Below are 24,875 nucleotides of genomic sequence, written 5' to 3'. Positions count from 1 at the left end.
GTGCCTAACTTTGGACAGCTGCAACTTTAGACACTTTTATTATAAAAATCATATTTAATTACTGGATGCATCAAATTGATAATGAAATAGCTTATTTTAAAGCTTAGAATGTGAGGAATTTAGAAAAAAATACTTCAAATCGTAGAATAACATCCGACTACGTTACGAGCCAAATTAGCCCACTCCCTAAACTCGTCCATTTAAATTACGGCCAAATTTGACGGGGGTCAACCCTTTGGTCCCGGGAAATAAGGTTTGACGAAAATTAGAGAAATCATACCTGAACAAACTAGAAACCATTCGAAAGAGCAACTTTTTGGCTTCATAATCCGTATTTTAAACACTGTCTTACGCGGGAAATTCGACGAAATATTCAGCTTTTAAAACAACTGGGCAAATTTCCAACTTTGGACACTTTCATGCTGGCCGATTTCTCCGTTTGTTAACACTAATTAACTCGCGATATTAGCCTTTTTTAGAGTTTAAAACGATAAGGGACACGTCCTCAGTTTGTTAAAATTGTTACGCGGCAAACAGCGCGCCAAAATAGGCCTAGGCCCTATATACCTAAAAACCTACATAAGTAGCCCCATATTTAATAAAGTTTGTTTTAAAGAAATTTCTGATTTTTTATATATTTTAGGCCTACGTCTAGGTCGGCCTAAGCCTATATTTTTACTTTTGAAATTGTGATTCGCCTAATGCGTGCCCAAGTCACCCTTTTTTCGCTGTCCAAAGTTAGGAAGGGGTGTCCAAAGTTAGGAAGGGGGCGTCCAAAGTTACATAGAAGTGTCCAAAGTTGAGCACGAATTCGGCCTTTGGGGAACTCTACTTTGCGAAAAATGTGTTCCATTTAAAAAGTTGAAAACTTGTGAGAATGTGTCTTAAGAATGCTTCTCTCCATTGCTTTTCTAATTTTGAGTCTAACATATAAGCAACGGAAGTTATTCAAGGTTATGCAAAAAGTGTCCAAAGTTATGCATACTGACCCTAGGAACAGTTTTTTAGGATTCTTGGCCTTGTTATCATTTTAGATTCGGCTATATTAAAATTTAAGTCGTGGTTCAAAAATCAGTTTACCATCTACGCCACTAGTTTGCTCTCATATCTGAACATAAATGAACGAAGCGACGAACGGGCACGTATGATTTTACTGTAGTCTGTCTGAATGTGTCTTTAAACGTAAGTGGAATTGTGTCGTGGGTGGGAGCGTGAGCTCTTTGCAAGTTTGCCGCGGTTCATTCTCCGAGAGATAAACACTTCCTTTGGTATAAATCTGGATTACTATAGAGTAGCAGCACCCCACGCTATTTCCCCATGGAGCGCGATGCAGTCCAAGGTAGGCGACTGCCATTACTCCGTACTGTTATCGATCGAGTTTGCGCGAGACTTCTTTCCTCATGCAGACAGAACAGCTAGGGATAACATTTTCCCACCACCATATTCCGTGTTCACTAGACCGGAAACGATTTTTGGAGAATTTTACCGAACTTCACTTGTAAAGTTGTACGTGAAAAAGGAATAATTTGCATTGGTTTTTTAACCGTTTTTCAAAACTCGTATTGATAGCAAGGGTGTTTGTTACAAAAGAGAATGGTGGTAGTACCAAGGTATAGTTGTCCATTTTGAGTCGAAAATGTAGATTTCCTATGACATTTCAACCCCCTTAAGGGACACCTCCCAAGGTACAAGTTATGAACATTGAAGTGTTTTACGGATGACCCTTTAAATTGAAGTAAGAATAGCAATGCTAGTTTCCAGGGCTCATGAAAACCTGGAAAAATCAGGGAAATAAATAGTTGACATAAACCTCAGGAAAACTAAGGGAAATTTAGAATTTTTAGTAAAATTCAGGGAAATCAGGGAAATTTGCGACAAACAGGGGCCGAGTAATTAAGCAAACCGTATACAGACAGCCCCCTCCATAGGAATATAATTACACTATACTTTGGAGGCTCGTAACTCTGGTTCTATTAGAGAAACGAGGATGTCCTTTGACTATGTAATAGTCCTATTTGTAACTTTAGTAAAATTCATAGGAATTTGCGTCAATCAGTGGCCGAGTAATTAAGCAAAATGTTCGTGAACATCCCCTCCATAGGATTAACATTACACTGCACTTTGGAGGCCCATAACTCTGGTTCTACTAGAGATACGGGGATGTCCTTTGACTATGTAATAGTCCTATTTGTCCCCCATCCTTCGTTAACATTTGCACCATAGGATACTGCATATACGGGAAAAACCAGGAAAACTCAGGGACGTATATGGGGATAACCTGAAAATCTCGGGGAATTTGTTTTCCAAAAGTTGTATGAACCCTGAATTTTATAGAGAGGTCACCCTTAAAACGCTCTAGTCTTAACACGTGAACAATGCACGCCCTTGTGGCAAATGTGATGAACGTTTTTATCTCTCAAACTCAAAGTGACGTATGTCACTGTCACGGAGAGGTATTTCGTTGGAAGTGTCTGTGTTTGTCTGTCAACGACTTCGTAGTAGGCAAATATTAGCATACGTGTTCGCAATTACTCGAAAATTCGGGGGGGAAAAAATCCGCCAGTTCTTCCATCCAGTAGTTGTCGCCTATCGCACTTTGACACCACTTGGCTTCTAAATACACCACCATGTACTGGTCTTCCGTCTATACCACATTCATAGACACCAATCTGTACTCATTGGTTTCTACTCCATTATTATCGTTAGGTTTAGGATGTACTCGGCGCGACACGCTGTGTAATAACAAGATGGACCCCGGAAATATTGCCATTTTGCGCGGCCTATAGTGACGAGAATTAGTATTGTTATATTTATTATAACAGGGTTGCGACAGCAAGTGGAAATCCTGGAAAAGTCAGGGAATTTAAAAACGGGCCGAAAAGTCAGGGAATTTTAAAAGTTTCAGCAAAGTCAGGGAATTTGATTTTAGTGGGTAAAATTTCTGGGGATAAGTCTTTATTGAAAGAGTGCAATGAAAGTTTCTCCTCATCCTCTCTTAAGACAGAGCAAACTCTAGAGCAATCCTTAAAATGCTGTCTAGAATTGTTTTTATAAATTAAATGCTCTCTAAAACAAATCTGTCAGACTGTTATTTATGGTTAAAATGTTTCTTATTCATTTTGGAGCAACAAATACATTGGAAAACTTAATGTAGATCGAGTTTATTTAATTATAAGCACTTAAAGCGTGCTGTAAATATTTACGCTTTCGGCCTAAAAAGGTCAGGGAAAATCGCAGAAAAGTCAGGGAATTTGGTTCTGAAAATTCCGTGGCAACCCTGTATAAGGTCGCCCCGGCTTTATATATATACTTTACTGGATTCGATTCTTGAGGAAAGGGGTTGAAATAAAATTTGTCACACCAAAAACTTGCTGAAGAAAGGGGGGAAAAAAGGCGCCCAGCCGTAAGGGGACTGAACAATAGTTTTCCAGCCCCAAAGAGCGCAAAGGTAAAAAACGCTAGCAATTTCCTGTTCTTCATTTTCGGCGTCGGCGGCAATTGCCGTAGTTTGACGACTAGTTTTTATAAGCCCTGTGTAAAAAGTGGAATTTCGGTGGATAGTCTAAAAGCGTTCTATCGTCACCTTGGCTGTGTGAGTATTCTGTTTTGGCAAAGCAAACGTTTGCCAGCGGCCAAAAAGAGGCGACGAAAAGCAAACAAGGTTTTATTGCAGATTTCGCCTTAAAACAAAGAAGGCTTAAGCTACAACAACCAGACCCCCTACTCCTCCCCACACCAAAACTAAACTAAACTTTACTTTACTTTAAGCGGTGCCCTAAGTCAATAATAAGCCACTACAAATAAGTTCAACTCTTATAAGCAGATATATATTTTTTAAAAAAACTGCCTGTTGTGTGTTCCCACGCATTTCTCCTAATCTAATGCGTTCTCCAAATATCTCTTATGTTGCGCACATTTTAACATCTCACGCTTTCAAAACGACTCCTAGCTCATTTTTTAATTCTTACCTATAAGTTATTAGGACCAGTTTGGGTAGGTTAGGTTAGGTGTTTTAAGAGAGATGAGTATCTCTAGACTTTTCATGTGCATTCCGACTTGCCGGCGGCAGAGGCTTATCATTTAACGGAAGTCTAAAACGCCTTCCCCTTCCAAGGACAAATTGAAGTCGTATTCCGAGTATTCAACCCCCATTTTGTTGCGTCCCACCGGACCTAAACCGTTCTACAGTTGGCGCGCGCCTATTTCTCTCAGATTTTCGCACCCTTGAATGGTACTACTAAAATCTAGACGGTCCTACTGCGCATGACACAACAATAACGCGGCTTCCACAATTTCCCTATACCTCTTCCAATCCCTCTTAAAACATCTAATATCCCTGGACTTGTTTGTAAATAGTTTCCCTCAATGCAACGCATCCGTTACACTTACAAGGAAGTGTTATTTTTATTAACTTATGGCACTCTCTAAAGCTAGAAGCGATAAAAGTGGGGCCTTCCCCCTACCCACCTTTACCCCATTCTTTTTATCTAATTTGGGGCCGGACTTGTTTACTGTTACTTCGTTAGGCCGATCGGGGTCTCTAGCACCATTTCGACACATACCCAACCAAGGAGGGGCTCATTTTGATGAAGAAAGGCGCAGACACAATTTGGACTATAAATGCACACCTCTGTTTTAAAGGGAGCGTGAAATGCCTAGACAATATTTACATATTCCCATTGCAAATGTCACGTATTTCATTAATGCAGAGTAATCTCTACCATGTTTGGATTTTATAAAGTAATAATATTATGAGCAAATTGCGAGCGAACTCGGATCAAATAAATGGAATACGCCATAAGATTTACGAATGATTTTTTTTAATTACCCCATCTATTAGAATTTATTGTCTGGTCATTTCATTCTCCCTTTAAATTTCCCCATCTATTAGAATTTATTGTCTGGTCATTTCATTCTCCCTTTTAAATTTCCCCATCTATTAGAATTTATTGTCTGGTCATTTCATTCTCCCTTTTAAATTTCCCCATCTATTAGAATTTATTATTTTATGGTCATTTCATTCTCCCTTTAAATTTCCCCATCTATTAGAATTTATTATTTTATGGTCATTTCATTCTCCCTTTAAATTTCCCCATCTATTAGAACTTATTATTTTATGGTCATTTCATTCTCCCTTTAAATTTCCCCATCTATTAGCATTTATTATTTTATGGTCATTTCATTCTCCCTTTAAATTTCCTCATCTATTAGCATTTATTATTTTATGGTCATTTCATTCTCACTTTAAATTTTCCCATCTATTAGAATTTACTATTGTCTGGTCATTTCATTCTCCCTTTAAATTTCTGTAGCTCAAAAGGATACTAAAATCCCTATTGACCCAGACGCAAGCAAGAATTTTAGATATTAATTAAATTTATCTCTAAAGTAGTTCACTTAAGATTAAAGTTCTTTTGTTTACCTGTGGGATAGGGGGAGGGGCTATGAAGGAAGGTGTCCCCTATGATTGGTGGAGGAGACACGGTAGCGAGTGCTTCGTAAACAGACTGGATATCCCTTTGTGGCTGCTGAACCCAAAACTAAAGTACAGCCGCCCTGATAAAGGGATTCATAAATAAAAGCCCCAACAATAACTTTGCAGACAATGAACGAACCAATAGAGGGAATAGCTACTCCGCTGAATAAACTACCTACGAACGATTAAAAATATTGTTTAGTTTACTTACCTTAAGTGTCGAAGCTCTCGCTTGAAAGACAACGTGCGATTCTTCTGTGGTATAATTCAATAATTAATCAATAAGTTTAATTAAGTTATTTCTCGTTAACAATATAAGGTTTTGTTTAAATGAAATGAAATCTTTTGACGGGATACTTTAGGCTTAGGCTTGTAAGTACGATGACCAGGGTTTATTTTTTTTTCTAAGCTTTGTCTATGAAGGGATTTCCACACGCACTAAGCCTGTGGTTTGTTTACAGGTGGGTCCCGTTTACAATGCATAGAGAGGTGCAGGGGGCTAGCCCTTATGCCCCCACAGCTAACCTACAGCGCCCCCTATTCTAACTATTACAGGCGTTAACCTCTGCAAGTTTTGATGGAAAGGAGAAACCGGGTTAGACCGCGGAGGAAAACTCCTTTTAACAAGCGGGGAGACAGAACTAGCAAACTCTACGCGGAAGGATTTGTTCCCAGATCGAACCCGCTGCCACAGTCCGGGATCGAACCCGGGATCCTAGCTCTTGCTGCCAGGCGAAAGTGCTGACCGCTACGCCACCCCATCTTAGTTTCTCTCGAAGTTTGTGCAGATTTAGTAAATACCAAACAGTTATAGAATTGAACCTAGCACGGTGCGATAGTTACCCATCTGAACTTAGTTTGATGAGCGGGAGAACATACAAAATGGTGCCATGAGCCCGGGAAGAAACTTGTTACAGCATAACTAAAGTATTAAGAGGATACAGAGTGTCATCCTTCTTCTATTATGCCCTTCTGGTACTACGTATATAGCACAAAATAAGCTCTATCTCATAGGTTATCTTAAGTTCATTTGCTGGTGATTTGAAAGGCTGTATTGCAGGGTGAACCGGGTTAAGCGTTCGCAGTGTCTGTCCCCTCGGTTTTTTCAAAATACTATGAAATAATTATACTTCATTTATTATTATTACTTTGGGGAGAAGCTAGGCGTGACAATCTCGCGTTAAACAAAGAGTCCATATAAATGACACCCGTGGTAAAAATTAGGTAGTCAACAAATTTCCTTTAGCCGGTGTCCCTGGACGAAAGAATAAATCTGGAATGTATTTTTAAAGCCGCGGTAACACACAGACAGCAGCTTACCTATTTGGCGCGGCATAGATAGTTTTCAATAAAGGGGCTGTGGAAAGTTCTTCCCCTCTCTCGGCTTAAACTTCAGTGCGGTGTTGTCAGGCCCTAGTTCTGCGAGTCAGGTTGCTCTGAGTGAAACTGAACTGCTAGCCTTTCACTCTGCAATCTATTGACTCACCAACGGCCTGGCAACACTGGGGGAACTGCATGAAACCCCTTATGCGTAATATTTTCGATATAAACGGAAATTGCCCATCCTGCGCTTCGTAAAATTGTTTGGGTAGCTGATAGTTTTTTCCCATTGGTTTACTATTTTTGTCGACGTCACACAGGGGCGTTCAGTGCACGTACCAAAATGACTGGTTATATAAAAGTACGCGTGATCGGTTTTGAATCTGAAAATTTAAGCTCTTTTCTTAAATGGCGTGTGACCGGGTCTTCATCCAGACGTATTTGTTTAGAGAATCCGTGGAGAGTTAAAGAAGGAGTTCGTATCTTGAACGAAGGAGTCGAGAATTACGAAGTATTTTATGAAAGGGCTTTCACCCGCGATGGGATCGCGATACATTAATTTAATTTGAAATAAACTTTGTGACGCCACCTACATGCTGATTTTTTAGCGGGAAATTGGAAATACGGGGAACTTCAAAGTAAAATGCAAAAGGTCACACCAAAAACTGCCGGTTCCACCACCCGGAAGGTGACGAGCTAATAGTTTTACAGCTCTAAAGAGCGCGAAACGAAAAACAAGTGTATCTGGAATTATTAAGGAACCGGTCCAATTACCAATTGGAAATCATTTATGCCAAAAAGTGAGAGAGGAAGCTTAATTCCATATTATCCTCAACATGGCCGTTCTAGTTAAAGTTCACTAGTTTAATTGGTGTTACCAATAAGTTTATAAGTGATATGTTCGGCATTAGTATGACACTTCCTATACTTCGTAATGCTTACTGAGAGACGTCCAGCTCGAGATAACTAGTTCGAGAAGGAGAACGACGGAAGCGAGTCAATTGAAGTCCTACACTTGGTGGTGGTTAATTTTGCATGCAGGACTTCCATCTAGGTCCTATTTAGTCCGCATTACTAAGCCCCCTTTGACCGCAGCGCCCCACTCACCAGGCCTCCCTCGCTTTACCACTCGAATCTATGACCTATACCTCATTCACTTAAAATTACAAGCTCCCTTAAAAAAACTGAAGATAATTCAGTATTTGGAATTCCATGTCACCTTTTCTAAAAGGTAGCGTAGTTCCTCTTTGGGCCTTAGAAGAGGAGCGATGCTCATTACAGTTCGATGGCAAATCCTCGGTAACGACTGCGATCCTTATCAGCCATGAGTCCATGACGTATCTTCTGTAGAACTGTCTCTGTAACGTCGTATACCTGCGAGCTCGGAAGCTTATCCTTCTCTATAATGGAAAACCATTACACAGCCAGTAATGCGGTAATCCCCGCTGCACCCGTCATTCTTTAGCCTATACCTGAACGACCGACGCCACCTTATTCACTGTTTCTCTTTGTTTCATAAGCCTCCATCTTATAATGTCCCTTTGTCTTTTCTTAAAGGGATAGTTCAGCTAACATAACATGATACCTTAAAGGAACAGTCTTATTCTAAATATAAAAGGAATTAAATATTAAAATAATTGTGATTTCTTATTTCAAATGATAATTAGTGCATTTAATTAGGGTTTAAAATAATCAAGGACTACTGCGCCATCCGCCATTGGTCAAGTGCATGGCGTCTGCTAAATAGAACCTCTTACTCGCGTGATCGAGTTGGCTATGCCCTACCTTACCCTTACCTCCAGCGTGTGAAAAAAGGCGGTGGCACAGGGCAAATGACCAGTTTGAAAATTGCCTGGACCAGTTTAAAAAGATAAATCGTAGGGGGGGTCATTGGTCCACGGGACCACTAAGAAAACTCAAGGGTAACCAGAGTCCAGACATTATCTCAACTATTTTAATTACCCACTTCTTTAGTTTAGCAGACGACGTGCCCTGGTCATTGGTCTTGGTTCAGTTTATTTTTCCCAGGCAAGGGAGGTTGCTGGCCATTGGCAATGTCCAGTTTTAAAAAAAATCCTTATTTCCCACCCTGCTTACCTCTCAAAGCCTGTGAGGATTCAACCAATCCCTTTAGGGGTAAGTGGTTCTATTTAGCAGACGCCACTAAACCAATGGCTGTTGGCGCGGTAGACCTCGTCATGTTTAAGACATGAAATATCTGCTACAGGTTGTTTTTCCAAAAATTCAATTAAACGATGCCCAATTAGGGGTTTATCGTAAAGTGTTATAGTGGCTTAAGAGGCGTAATGACCAGAAGGGTTAATCTCCGTCTCAACCTTGAGAAGAACTCAACCAAACAAACTAACTTGCCCTGATCAAGAACACAATTTGGTCAAATTGGGAAACAAACAGATAAATAAGTTTCTGAAACATAGGATTTTAATTCGCTTTGATTTCCACCAAACGACGATTAAAACTCTGGTAGGAAATCCTTGTTAACAAAAACTATGGCGAAATTTGTCGTATGTTAATGAGTAAAATTCACTTACCTTAATGGCGTTACAAAACATCTCTCGATTTGATCAGGGATACTTGTTTTAAGAGGGATGAGGAGCTCGAAGTTTTTTAACGGACATTGCGACGCTCCTTCGGCAGAGGCTTACCATTTAACGGGAGTCTAAAACGCGCGCCCTCTTCTTTGTTTCTCCCCATTCAAGGACAAATTGAAGTCGAATTCCGACTGAGTATTCCTCCCCCTTTTTGTCGCCTCCCACCGGACCTAAGCCGTTCCACAGTTAGCGCGCCTTTTTCTCTCAAATTTCGTAAAATCCCCCGCCCAGTCTTGGATGGTACTAAAATCTAGAAATCCGGAAATAGACGGCTCTACTGCGCATGACACGCCGATAACTCTTCCACAATTTCCCTCTCCCTTTAAAATTCTAATCCCTCTTAATTTAAAACATCTAATATCCCTGATTTGAGTCACTTGAAGTTCTGTTCCACGATAAAACGCATCTTGACCATGTACTCAATGATCATCTTGAAACTTTCCCTAGTTTCTCTATAGCACAATTCCGTGTCCTTTAGTGATGTTTGTAATATTACTTCCAGCTCCGTACATTTATTGGAATTGTAGTGTAGTGTATGTGCTTAGGCGTACGCGTAAGGGTATTCTAGATCTAATTACGATATATTGGAGTTATTATTACGCAGGGAAAGGTTGTGGGGGGGGGTCGATATTAAATCACGGCGTACTTAATGGTCTTAATTGGCCGGGCCAAGCCACTTTTCGGGAGTAACCTATAGTGCGTGGTTGGTGCTTTGCTTTGGCTGTAGTTTCGAAGCTATTATGGAGCGGCGAAATTTTGCCTTGTGACCTAGTTTCGATATATATTTTTGGGGGAAGGGGGGGGGAGTTCGCGCCGCTCACCTTTTGGCAATTTATTCGATAGGCGTGGTCCTCTTTCTGCCCCAGATATATTTGGTTACAATGTCTCCATAGTTAAAATGAGGCAATTATCACGTTGTACCTTTTAACCAACCGAATCAAGTACAGTGTATAACATTGCCTATCCTAATTCAGGGTTTTTACAACTTTTTTAATTTTTCCAAGTTGTCGTTCAAGTCTTTTGCCCAATTACCAATATAAAACAGATCTTTATTTAGCCTCAATTTAGTTCATTTTCAGATTTGAGAGAAGTTTATTTTGAACAATTTCTCCTTTCTGTATTTGGTTTTGTTCAATAATTAGACCATGAAATGTTGGTGTTGCGGATATGATTGTTGGAAGGTGACTAGACTGGAGACTCCTAGAGATAGTGAGCCATTTGTTGGCCAATAATAGACCTAATAAAATACTAATCCATTGGTTTTTTAAGTAATGTATAGAGTATGGCAACGTCATAACCCTCTATCTCTTACCTTCGTGATATCCCCTTTTCCGGGGGCTATAGCCCCCAACGCAGGGGATACACAGTTCACTCCCCCTCACTACCGAAATGTCAATTTTGTCTATCAACTCTAAGCTATTTTTGATTCGATTCTAAAACATAAATAATCTGAAAATTTAAGCAAATCTTGGATTTTTAGGCATAAATTTTATATTTCATTTTTTTAAATGTTAAGTTAAAAACTAATTTTGGCCTATTTCTTTTATCCCAACAGATTTCTTTATTAAACGTACGGATACTTCTCGTGGATCTCGAGCGTGACGTCATTTAACACCCAACGTTCCAAAGTTAAACCGTGACACGTGACCAACCAACCTTATTGCGAGATAAATTTAGTGAACCGAAGCTCTGCAGTATTTTAATGATCTTCATTGATATGCGGTTAAATCGACCAACATGGAAATATTCGTCGGTGATTAAAATTATACATTAAATAGAAAATAGAACGACATAATCCAAACCGCCTTTGGGTTACTTGAGTGTCAGATATGATCGATTCGTTGAAGTACCTCAACAATATGAAAAATAAACAGTCTTTAGTTGAGAGGAGGTCGGGACTAGCGGTTAAGTTCTTTCCTAGCTTTATCTTTCTTATTTGCCTGGTCATTCCGGCGACTTTGGCGGTGACCTTTGAACTGGAAGGTTCCCTAACATCGTACGCGCAATTCCGCAAATGGTACGCGGCCCAAAACGGGACCCTATCCCTGGAAATCCAAACCAAGGACCCCAACGGACTCTTGTTGTACACAGATGACGGTGGTCAAGGTGATTTCTTCGAACTTAAGTTGGTTGAAGGCTCGGCCCGTCTTCGATACAAGTTGGGCGGACGCGCTGACGTCATCACGGTCCGGAAGAACCTCCAGGACAGTCATTGGCACCGACTCGAAATCATCCGGAACTCGGAAGAGACCTCGCTTCGCGTCGACGACGAGACGCAGAGCAAAGTGGCCCGCGGGAACTTTGCCTCCTTCGGCGGCGCTAATTACACCGGAAATGGTTTCGTTTACGTCGGCGGTGTCCCCACTTCCTACGGGTCCATGTTGAGTAACCTCTCGCTCTTGTCCGTGTTCTACGAGCCGCGTTTTCGTGGTTCCGTTCAGAACGTCGTCTTCGCCAGCGAAGAGAATCAACCTTCTCGGAAACAGGACATGATCGGATTTTTGGGTGTTAGAACCAACAAGTTGGACGCCTGCGAACATCACGTTCCTTGTCAACACGGCGGAATTTGCGTCAGTACCGACAGCGGAGCCATTTGCAATTGCCGGGAGGTCGATTATGACGGATCGTATTGCGAAAACGGTAAGCGAAATTTATCTGCATTTAGTTTACTTTTTTGGATCTTTACTAAGATAATTGTGATAAATCGATCATTTACTCGTACAATTCTCATGGTCTATTGTCAAATCATCAAATAGTTAATCGCCGTTATCGACTGCTTTAACAAATGGTATCGCGATACCATATATCGATTAGACAAGAGCTACGATAAATATCGAAATTACCGACTGATTTAATAACTAGTATCGCGATACCATATATCGATTAGACAATAGCTACAATAAATATCGCCATTATCGACTGCTTTACCAAATGGTATCGCTGTAATGAATATCTCGTACCAGAAAGAAATTGGTAAGATATGTGCTACGATAACAATCGACTCCATGTATTAGAATGGTATCGCAATGGTATATATCGTTACTGCGCATAATAAAATATCGTGATATCCACAGAGATTTTACGCAATCTCACGCGAAAAACATAGCGATAATCGATAGACCATGAATGTAGCTCGATATATAAAGTATATTTTGTACCGACGTATGGTATCGCAATGTTTTTATCGTTACAGCGCGCAATAAAATATCGCGATATCCAAAGCGCTTTTACGCGTGTTTCACTTGTATATCGTAATCTCATACGATATATATCGTGATAATCGATAGACCATAAATTTAGCGCAATAAGACAGGCTGTAAATATTCTGCGTTGTTGTTTGATATCGTAATCGTGAAAACAGACTTAGACTTTTAATTCACTGACAATTTGGGTACTTCAAAATTGACTTTAAAACCATAGCCAAAATTTTCCTGTTTTCCCACAGTCTAAATTTCACTCTTTATGAGCCAAATTGATTTTTAAAAAAAAATAATAATTAGAGGTGACATTTGAAATCAAAAGTAGGCTTTTGTATTTAAGAAATCTTCCGGAAAACAGCGAAACTGAATGACGTAAAAGATGGGGGGGGGGGTAATTAGGCAAGGCAGTCGGTGTCATGGGTTGCTAGGCATTTGGTAAATATCAAATGTCGCGACAACGAACTAATTAATCACGTGAGGAACGAAAGAAGCGGCCCGGCCTTAATTCCTGCGCTAAAAAAATGGGCCCCAGAAAAAAAGCTAGTCGGTCGAGGTACAGGGGGTGGGGATAAGGGTTCCCAATAAGGGATTACCATGGCCCCGAAACTAATTAATTGTGCGAGACTTAAAAAGGCAGTTCGTAGGTCCTTCTTGGGACACGAACCGCAAACACACACCACCGCTTCACCCCACCTCACCTCGCTCCCACTCACAAACGGTAAAGCGCCAATTCCATCAAAAGTTCATAGGAACACCAAAAGTGTTCTTTATTGAAGTTGCTCGTGCCATGCAATTTGAGGAACTCCCTTTACCTCTCAGGGCAGTGTTGACCCCCCGCTGCGAATGAATACCTTCACGACCGTAGCACAGGGAAATAGCGTGAATAGGCTCAATATAGCTATTTTGATCGCCACCTATACATCTTTGACCATAGAAAAACCTCTTCTCCGATAGGTTGGTTCAAGGTTTCTTTCGCTTCTCATTTTCCATGGGGTCTACAGCCAAAGGCTGGGAAGAGTGAACGAATTATACTTTGTGTTTTCATCAATGAACTTTTGGTGTAGATTTGGCCCGTTTACCTCCCTCGTCTATTATAAATCTATTTCGTTATCAAAAAGGGACAATGAAATGTGTTCATTTATTTGTGGGGGAAAGTAAGACTACGGAAAGTAATTGGGTTGTAACTCGAGGAAACTAATTAGTTAGAGGGATAGTAGCGTTTTAGAATGTATTACTACGATCCTGTTCTTTCAAATAAGAATAAGCCTTTGTTTTGTAAATGTCCTACGTTTTCAATAAGATCCATTTTGATATTAGGTGTTTGAATAAATTTTGATAACTTCGTTGTTATGTCGAAAATATCTTTGAAGCTTGCAAAGAATGTCAAGTTGCCTTTTCTCATTCCGAAATATTCTACTCTACCCATTTTAAAAATTTGCGCTATCCAAGTTTATCTCGAAAAATGCTATCATGGTAGAATCCATGGATATCTACGCGATCCGTAATCAGTTTCAGGCTTCATACTCCCATAAACAGCGTAAAGATGTATTTAAGAATGCCTGGTAGACCAGGGAAAATCCATTTTAAATTTTGTTGGATACAAAATTAACTGATTTCAAGAAATTTGCAGTTCTGTAACTCCCATCAAACCAGTCGAAAAATAAAAATGCTTCCAAGAAGTGATATCTAGTTTATTAGGGAGAAGGTATAAATTCGCCTCCACATTTCTAGCTCTTTATCTCCTGCAGTCCAAACAAACGTAGCCTGTCCGGACGGAGTTATTCCCCCCCCCCCGCCTCTAAATTACAACCAGCTGCAGCATCTCATTGGTTCTTGAAAACTCACGTCAGCGTGGCGACGTCAATGAGTACGAAAATTGCAGTCATATTTGTCCGACTGAAGAGAATGTAGCGAAATAGCCCGGCCTCCTTTTACCTTTTACATCCCCCCTTGTATTGTTGAAAGGGTGACTGGGACTATGGCGCCCGGCGAAGACATAGGCATCTTATACCTTCTCCCTAATAAACTAGATATCACTTCTTGATGCCTCTAAGAATACTTACTTGGTTCATCAGGAAAAGCCTATTCAATTTAGTTGCTATAACAAAATTAACCGCTGCGCCTTGATGGTAAAACTAAACCGAGACCAGGACAATGAAGAAGTAATAAAGAAAAAGGAATTGGGAGATTTCTCGTTAATGAATTGCTGGTTGCGCGCGATTTTTTGTCAGTTGCTTTTGTTGCACCTTTCCCATTTCCCTTTTTGGACGCTGACTCTGTTTTTCTATAGATAATGCTTTTATCTCGCCCTCCCTCCTTATAGTCTTTCCTGTTGTGTCCTGCCGTGTGTGTCCTGGGCAAAGGTCCACGTCGCATTAGCCCTAAAAATCTCTTAGTCTCTATTGTTTTGGAGGCATTTTTTATTTTAACCAAGAGTTCAATGCAGGCCACTTAAGTGAAGCCAGGGTTGCCACGTAGGCCTAAATATTGTAGTAACTGACACTGCGGCGAATTATGCAATGTATAACGGATGAAACGAAGACTAGAGTAGATTAACAGCAACCGTAAGTTCATGAGATATGTTCATTCCGTAAGTTTGTCACTGGTAACTTAGAAACTGGAGCTTGTCACGAAGTGAATGAGGTATAGGTCATAGATTCGAGGAGGTAAAGCGAGGGAGGCCTGGTGAGTGAGGCGCTGCTGTCAAAGGGGGCTTAGTAATGCAGGCTAAAAAGGACCTAGATGGAAGTCCTGCAAAATTAATTAACCACCGAGTGTAGGCCTAGTCATCAATTGACTCGCTTCCGTCGTTCTCCCTCGAACTAGCTCGGGCTGTAAGTCTCTAGCATTACGAAGTATGGGAAGTGTCATACTTATGCAACATACCTTATGATTGTACTGGAGTTACTACGTAGAACGATTGAGTTAGATAATGAAGCTAATTAGGTTAGGTAATATAGAGAGTAGAATATCGCTGTAATACTCGTGAAATCAGATGCGTCCTTCAATCTGATTTCTACCTTTAAAGTAAGAATTTGACCTACGTCAGTTCATGACGACCAGCTTTCTGAACTTATTGTCCAATAAGAAGTCCAAGTCACCATAGTACCATCCTCATTGTGTACTCGTAATAGGTACTGATGAGGAAAACTCAAGAGTGATTAGCCTCTCGCAAGGTTCCGAAACTTCGATTATAAAAGAACCCCTTTTGCCCCCATATTTCGTAGGGGAGTCTAGGGTAGGGTAGAGGGAAGGTGGTGGTCAGGGTTCATTCAAACCTGGAAAAATCAGGGGAATAAATTGTTGTCAAAAAACTTAGGAAAATTTATAATTTTTAGAAAATCAGGGACAGTTGCGTCAAACAGGGGCCGAGTAATTAAGCAAAGTGTTCACAAACATTCCCCCCTCCATAGGATTAACATTACACCCAACTTTGGAGGCTCGTAACTCTGGTTCTAATAGAGACACGGGGATGTCCTTTGAGTATGTTATAGTTCTATTTACCCTCCACCCAACTATACTAAAATCTTACGGCTACGACAAACAGGGGCCGAGTAATTAAGCAAAATGTTCGTGAACATGCCACCCTCCATAGGATTAACATTACACTAAACTTTGGAGGCTCGTAACTCTGGTTCTACTAGAGATACTTCATATACGAGAAAAACCTGGAATTCTCAGGGAAATGTTTTTTCCAAATGTTGTATGAACCCTGGTGGTGGCGGTAGAAGTTTTCTGGGCGCAAACAATTTTGATTTGGCATTCCATGATAAATAGGGCCTCGTTACTCATTTTTCCATATTCATAAAGATCTCTCTTCCTTTCCTTTTTCCCGAGGGAGGGCGCTTTCACTCCCGCTCCCCCTCTCCGCTTCTGCTTTTGCTTCTTCTACATCCATGAAATATTCATTCCATTTCTTTTCTCTCTCAGCAGTTTTACCCTTCCTTCCCCTAGACCCTCCTGCTCCCCCTTTTTAGAGTTTGCCGTGAAAGTTCCACTGCCTTAACTTCCTCTTCTGAAAAAAAAAGTGTTTTCCAATACATTTATATTTAGACACTAGGCCTAGGTCTGTATATTCTCAGTTTCGAGATTTTAACGTGGCCCGTGTAGGTGTAGAGCACCAAGGGTACGTTTGAGATTAATAAATAACATTAGAACAAGAAGTATGATATGAACTCGTTGGAATACGTTCAAGCAAAAGTGTATAGATATAAAAACAAACAGTACACTTCATTAAGAATTCCCTAGATGCCTTTGGCTGTAGACATAGATTAACTAACGGCTAGGGATTGTTCACTAACCGGGTTTCGCGTGTAATACTATCGTCAACTACATGTTGGGAGTTATTTCTTCATCCCCCAATTTATTGGACCAAAACGGATGTAGATATAGCGCCATCTCCAGGCAGAATATTTTTTGCGGATTTTAAAGATGGCGGCTTCTAATTTAGGCGAGATTTCAATTTTGACGTCATAGGACACGCGATATTTAGTCCAATTTTCTTATAACTTCCTGTTAGGGATAATAGCTGGCGCTGCTGCTAGGGGGCGTTTGGAACATGCATTCTTTATCTTTTGGTGGAAAGAACTATCCCTAGCGGATTTAATCCATGATGTAGATGACATGTAAACTGAGAAGAAATCTACCCTCCTCTAAATTAATCGCCTACAGGAATTAACCAATCAGGGAAGAGCTGCTTCTTGACGTCTCAATGTCCACAAGGGGTTTTCGTATCACGTGTAGCGTACTTCGGCAAGACTTCTAAACACTTGTTTTTGGCGTACACTGGTACCACAAACATACACACATACACCCCGAACAGTAGCTCCAATAGCTACTTGCGTTATATACCACATGTAGCTAAACTTGTAATTAACCAATACCGTTTAACAAATGTAATTAAATTTTTGATTATTGATAAAAATAGTTCATGGTAATTTACCTCAGGCAAAATTACCGCGCGTTATTGCGCGCTATAAATTACAGCGGTAACAGTAATTGTTAAGTTACCGATTGAAATCATTGCCTGCAACGCTACACCAAGAAGCGATATCAAGTTTATTAGGGCATGGGCCAAGAATAGTACTATTCTTGGCCCATGATTAGGGAGAAGGTATAAATTCGCCTCCACATTTCCAGCTCTTTATCTCCTGCAGTCCAAACAAACGTAGCCTGTCCGGACGGAGTTATTCCCCTCCCCCTGCCTCTAAATTACAAGCAGATCAGCATCTCATTGGTTCTTGAAAACTCGTGCACGTCAGCTCGACGCGAATGAGTACGAAAATTACTCGTATTTTTCCGACTGAGGAGAGTGTAGCGAAATAGCCCGGCCTCTCTCCTTTTACGTCCCGCCCCTTTTGTATTTTGAAAGGGGGGGACTGGGACTATGGCGCCCGGCGAATACTTAGGCATCTTATACCTTCTCCCCAATGAACTAGATATCACTTCTTGACTACACTAAATGTTTTTAGATTCAAGGAATATTTCTTTTAAGTGTTACGGTTAAGATAGGATTGTCGAATTGGGTTCTTTTTTTGTGGAAGGCACTCAGTCACTATGCTATGACGTTTAATGGACGTCCATCTTCCATTAAGTAAAAAGGGAAAATAAAAACTGTCTTTGCCAAAAAGGGAAAAAACGAAAAACGAAATCGGGAACACAGAAAAGGAAAAAACTAAAAAATAGTCGGGAAAGTTTGATTCAGCTGAAACAACTTTTTGGATTTTTCTACTTATTTTTGTCCTGAGGGGCAGGGGTACTGGGGGGGGGCTTTAGGGCCCCATGCGGAAAAAGACCTCATTCTTCCTAATGTATTTTTCTTACTCTGGAGAATAGACGACCATGCTTCCCCCTAGCCCCCTCTCATCCCCCATTTCTTTACCTTCTAACGTAGAGGATACACGGACGGTAGAGGAGTAGAGTAGACGCCTTAGCCTGCCTTTAAGGGAATAACTCTCCAAAAACTTTCCCATTGGCTGATTGCCTTCTATACTATTTTAGTTCCTTATTGGATGAAACTAGTCGTCTGCTTCATTGTGTATATTGTCTATGGAGGAGTGATTTAGACATAGAATGCAGCCGGAAGTAGCTCCTAAGACTTTGAAAAGAGAACTCGGTACAACTGTCTACTGCTGCTCGAAAATTGTTTACAACTTATAGGGCCGAGGTTTGGCTCTGCTCGTTCTGGCTTACATTAGTGCATCTGGCATGCGCGTGAGATGCAGAAACGACTGTGCCGTTCAAGCTTGAAGGAACCAGCTTGACTGGAGGCAAAGGCACCCATGGTTGGGAGTTTAAAATACCCAGCAAACTTTGCGTTAACGTGGGCCTACTCCTCAGGAGGCATCTAGTGGACAAAGTAGCCTGGTTTTTTAATGTTCTCTCATACAAAACTGAGGTATGCGACAGACGGCGCTGCAATCTTAGGCCCAAGTAAACTAGAGCATTGTGGGTAACTTATGCTGCTGCCGAGCATGTCACACCACCCTCATTTCGCCTCCAGTCAAGCTACTTCCTCCACGGTTTAAGTTACCTTTCTTTGACGTACACTCCATTCTCTACTTCCTCTACGCTTCGAAAACGATAAAGACGGGGCTCTCTCTTTGGGCACGTAACGATCCTTTTAGCTTATAATTCGCCATTTTTGTCCTCTGGGGCCAAACTTGCGCACGTCAACACATTCGCTACCGTCAAAACGGTAATACACTGATTTATTTCACCATTTTGTATAGTATAAGGAATTTAAACTATTTTCTATCGAATATTTCACCATAATAAAATAATACTGAAAGATTTTTAAGGGGGGACAACAATTTTTCTATTTGTCTGTCTGGTTGTAACGCGGGTAGATGGCGCGCACCACAGTAGGTATTTTCAGAATTTATGCAATTTTCCATTGAATTTTTCACCGTAATAACAAAACACTGAAAGATTATTAGGGATTAAAACCAATTTTTCGATTTGTCTGTCTGGTTGTAACGCGGGTAGATGGCGCGCACTACTGTAGACCTTTTCACTTGGCAGTTTCAAAAATGTACTATCTTAAAGGAGTTAATTGAAGTTAGTGTTAATTGTTAGAAAGTAACGTAACAATAAGTGAAGGTTTGTTGCCTATGGAAACCGGCTTCATGGGAGAAGCATTTAACAAAATCAACACCCTGGGGAAGGTTGGAGGCGGAGCCATTAGGTATAAACACCCTCCAGGTTGAGTAATTAATATATGGATGGTGGTTGGAGTTTGAACACCATCTAGTTCCGATTTAAAGGAACAGCCAACTTATGTAACAATGTGCTTTACTGCAATGAGAAGTGACTATCACAATTATTGTTACAATGAATAAGGAGAGGATGAAGTTGGGAGTTGGAATAAATGACCTCATTATATGTGAAAAGTTCTGCACACAAAAAAACCAGTATTCAATATTCATAGGTAAATGATATTTCGTGAAGCTAAAATGAAAAATAGAATTTTTCTCCATAATCTCTGAGATTTGTTTCCTCTTTTACCGGATCCGAGTGCCGAGTGCTCGTTTCCCCTTTACTTCAATATTGGCCATTCACTTGACGTCCAAATAAGTCACGAGCTCCCCTCAACTGCGTCATTCGCCCAATCCCCCTTTCACCCCCACGCTCAATATCTCCACCTGCTGGTGTTCACCATACTTTCTTTAATATTCACGTATAGCTTCACTATGTTAAATGATTTTGTCTTTGCTTTAATTATATCGTATCTTTTGAGATTTACCCTTTTTAATCCTGAGTCGCGTGAAACCGTGGATATGTGTAAATAAAAACGTATCATGGATTCCCAACTAGGCCAAAAAAGGTGGCCACCAAATATAGGCTACACCCGCGCATGTGCCATGGCTGTATTACCAGGTCACGTGGGAAAAGGAACTATATCTCTCCGGAGAACTCTGAGTGGTGGGTTTGAAATTTTGTGCGTGCGCAGAGGGATTAAATACGAATTTCCCTGTCATTCACTGCGGTCGGAAGACGCGTGCTGTACGCATTGCAATTTGTTAACGAGGCTTTAACGAGGCTTTGCCTGTTCATGGTTATGTGGTCTGAGGCTTAAAGGGTCTGTAAAGTTGGCATCGATTCCCTAAAACATTCCAATCGTATTTGTTTAAGGGGTAGGTCCCTCGTTGCAAAATGTCATTGAACATTTTCGACTGTCGCACCATCCTCCCTTTCTTGAACAGTACACCCTTTATACCCACTCCTAATACTGATAACTACTCGCATTAAGTACCTGAAAGAAATTTGTGAGTAGAAAACTATGACGCATGCGCAGGGATACTAAAATACTGTATATAGCATAAATAAATAGTCCCGTTGACATTTGAAAGTGAAATTGAGTATATTTTGTAACTGACATTTTTGGTATTTTGGATTGGATGAAGGATAAGGAATATTCCATGGAGTAAATAAATCTCACTTTATTGACGCCTCAAACTTCCTCTTCCCCCTCCCCCTGCTCCTCAGTCGTTAACCTCCTTTTAAAGGTTGGCTGACACTGTCTCTAGCCACAAACTGCGGGGGTTTATCATAAGTTCATAAGATATGTTCCTTCCATAAGTTTCTTAATCTCTGGTTACAAACTGGATGGAGCTTGTAATTTTGAAGTGAGTGAGTGAGGTAGGTCATAGATTCGAGGAGGTAAAGCGAGCGAGGGAGGCCTGGTGAGTGGGGCGCTGCTGTCAAAGGCCTAATTGGTAATGCAGATACTAAATAGGAACTAGATGGAACTTGGTCCTAGCTGCAAAATTACTTAAGCACCTGCACCGAGTGTAGTAAGGACTTCAATTGACTCGCTTCGGTCGTTCTCCTTCTCGAACTAGTTATCTCGAGAACTGTAAGCCTCTCAGTAGCATTACGAACTTGTATAGGAAGTGTCATACTTATGGAAGGAACATAGCACTTATAAACTTATGGTATATGTATTGGAAAATCGATGGTCCAAGCTGTCCGTGGAACTTATTTCTCGAAACGCTTCGTTAATCTCTCTCTCTCCTCTCTCTCTTTATCAACTCTGATGATGCGTTTTTCAATCTCGGTTTTTCCTAATTTTCGTCTTCCCACCCATGCGGTTTGTTGGAGGGGGGGGGGAGATATCTCGCCGCAAAGCCACCAATGGCGGAGTTCAAAGCCCGTTCTCTCTAATTGGACGCCCTCGACACTCATCAGTCATATTTATTTGGCTTGCATTTAAATTTAAGGTTTGGTTCACCAAAATAGACATCCGCGGATTAATATTTAGCTAAAGCAGGGATAGATTTAATTTTAGATGTAGGAATGGAGAACAGCAGAGTAATGTGGGCGCGCGTCAAAGTCCCGGACCCCCTTCCCCGGGACAAAGGGGGGTATAAAAGAAGAGGCGGGAGCGTCATAGCGACAGAGGTAAAAAGAAATTACGTCACTATTTTTCGCCGTCCCCGTCAGTAGTCATCAAAACGTAGCTGTTTAAGTGAGCCAATAAGATCATTTAAACTTTTCGTTACGTGTTGGAGACTTGGAGAGAGGGGCTCTATACTGGGAGCTATACTATGAGTCGGACTGAAGTTAATACTTACCGTTCACCATTCCTACTTCTAAAATTAAATCTATCCCTGGTGAAAGAAGAATAGTTACCTAGTACGATGTTGGACGTATCTCGTTAATTTTGTCTCAATTTGCAACTGTTAACGGATTTGTCATGCGGATTTTCGATTTCAAATTTCCCTAACTTTTCAACGTTTTTCTTTGACGTTTAAAGTCATTTGTAGAAAAGTCGAAATGTTGTGGCTAAAAACGTGAATTCACGCAGCTAATAAGCAATTCGTACGAAGGCAACACATTGAAACCAAAGAAAACAAACTGGAAGTAATTTTCCAAAAATTCGAAGAAACAACACCTTTTAAGCATAAGTTTATAAGATATGTTGGTCATAAGTTTTCCACTGTTTACTGACTCGCTTGTCACGAAGTGAGGGACGTAGCCCATAGATTCGAGGAGGTATAGCGAGGGAGGCCTGGTGAAGCGCTGCTGTCAAAGGGGGCTTAGTAATGCAGACCAAATAGGAGCTAGATGGAAGTCCTGCAAAATTAATTAACCACCACCGAGTGTAGGACTTCAATTGACTCGCTTCCGTCGTTCTCCCTCGAACTAGTTATCTCGAGTATATACTGTCTCTCAGTAGCATTACGAACATGTATACTTATGAAACATATCTTATAAACTTATGATCGTACTACAATATTGGAAAATTATCGTCTTCAAATTTGTGACAATTTAAAAAATCAACGACATTTCACACCCACTTTCGAAATCTCTATTTTTTCCGCACGTATTCAGATTGGAGTGTGAACAACACGCAGAAATTAAGTCTACCAAAATAACCGAATATTTTCTGAGCTATATATACGAAAGGGGGTTAAGCCTTTGCAGCCACGCAGTTTCATTCCTTTTCCGTTGTCTTTGCCGAGCCCTTTGCCGTTTTATTGTTTTCGCTTGTGGGTGGGAGGGGGTAGTGGGGAACGGAAGCGAGGGGTCAACCTTATTGATTTTCGGCCAAAAACGAGTTAGCCCCTCTCCCCTTCCCCTCGGCTCCATGGAGTAGAAGAGTTGTGGGAGGAATGGTGAATATATCTTTAGGATATGTACTCGATTCTCTTGACCTTTTTTTTATCTTCTACTTGTCCTTGCCTTGATACGCCCACCACACTCTCGAGGGGCTCGCCACTCTCTCTCAAATTTCCTCAACACAGTTGCCCTCGTGATTGCTGTTACGTTCTATTTAAAAAAAAAACAAAGAGGATTAATTAAGGGTTTTAAGGAGTGGAAACCGTTGGAAGAGTGTTTCCTGGTTAGGATTGTAGACACTAATCACAGTGCTATATAGTCTTAAACTCCACGGTTCACCCTGAAATACTCCATGGTAGTATTCTTTAATGAAAGTTGTTTTCCAACTTTCAAATTGAATTAAACTATACTTAATTAAAGGTTAATCATTAAAGTAATTAATGTTTGGTGGTATCTAGAACTCGAACGGGTTCTTAAGAGGCTTAATGGAGGTTATGAGTTCGCCTATAGGTCCCAACCTTGAGAAGATTTCGAGAATTCAAAACACTTCTTATATTAACCTTAATCACTTGAGTACGGCCGCCGAGAGTTCATCGTGTACACCAATTACACTTAAGTCTCGTTTACACTGTACACTATAGCGTTTTCAACCGCGTTTTTAATAACCTAATCCATTATTCAAAATAGAAAAATAAATAACTGGGTATTTTAGTGAGTGTCCCCTCGGAGCTGTGTAACGAGCACTGGCAAGGCAGCCTGAGCTAGGGAGATCCATTGGTAGTTGGTCGTTAAACGAATGACATTAATTCTCTCTCTCTCTGTCTCTCGATCCATGGCAGCTAGGATGGGCTATTGGCTAAAAGGAGACCATCATGATCTAACAAGGAACCCCCAATGCCTTGTTACTTTTATACCATTTCGAGGAATATAAACGGTTTTATGTTAAGAGTATACGGATCCAAATGTATTCCTTGAGCCACTTGTCAGTGCATCAAAATGTAAAAAATGGGTTATACTGAAGTATTTGTAAGTAGTCCTTGAGTAGAGATGTGGAATTACCGTAATTTTTAAAAATGGTAATTTACCGGGTAAATTACCGAAAAATTACCGGTAAATTACAGATTAAAATTTTGAAATTACCCTAAAATTACCTTAATTTATGGTATTTATGTTTTAACAGGCTTATTACCGCGGTAATTTTGTAATTTACCGGTAAATTACCACTCTAAGAACGGGAAGAAAACCGTCTGTCGTCTGCTACAAAGACCAAAAAGATGAACTGTAGCAGACGACAGACGAATTTCTTCCTGTAACTCCTCTCCATGAATCCCGAGATAGGCCTAACTTCCGGCGAATGGGAATAAGGTTGATTAGGTATTTATCTCTGATTTGTAGCGTTGTTTCCTGGTGGGTTGCTTCTCCCTGAACGCTGGAGTGAGGCAGTGGAAACATTTCTACAGGGGCTATGGGAAATAACGTGGAACTCTAAAACCCTGAATGTGGGCTTTCCCCGAAACCATCGTTTTTCAAACTTTATTTTCAATTTAGGCAAAAATGAATGCGTTTGATTCTCATTTCGAGATTTAACTTTAAAACCAAATGGAGAAATCGGTGGAAAATGGATTTCTAATGTTAGAAATTTCCATTTCAAGAACATTTCAACAAACTATTATGCCTACTTAAAAAGCTTTTAAGTATTGCGATAAA

At 40.6% G+C, this 24,875-nt stretch overlaps 1 protein-coding gene across 2 annotated transcripts in view; it reads left to right on the top strand.

Annotated features, from left to right (window-relative positions):
• The window catches only part of LOC149629951 (neurexin 1-like), a 232,369-nt gene that overhangs the window by 70,167 nt on the left and 137,327 nt on the right, over positions 1 to 24,875 (top strand). For both annotated transcript variants that reach the window (XM_089851637.1, XM_089851636.1), the window contains exon 2: positions 10,961 to 12,045. In XM_089851637.1, coding sequence (XP_089707763.1) covers positions 11,235 to 12,045 — 811 coding nt within the window. In that variant the 5' untranslated portion in view covers positions 10,961 to 11,234. The remainder of the gene's footprint in view (positions 1 to 10,960; positions 12,046 to 24,875) is intronic.

Source organism: Phalangium opilio, unplaced genomic scaffold (assembly GCF_054372755.1).
Source record: "Phalangium opilio isolate 3A_F unplaced genomic scaffold, DU_Popi_V2 ptg000105l_1, whole genome shotgun sequence".
Classification (NCBI taxonomy): Eukaryota; Metazoa; Arthropoda; class Arachnida; order Opiliones; family Phalangiidae; genus Phalangium; species Phalangium opilio.
The sequence above is the reverse complement of the archived record's forward strand: the minus strand, read 5'-3'. Positions and strand labels throughout refer to the sequence as shown.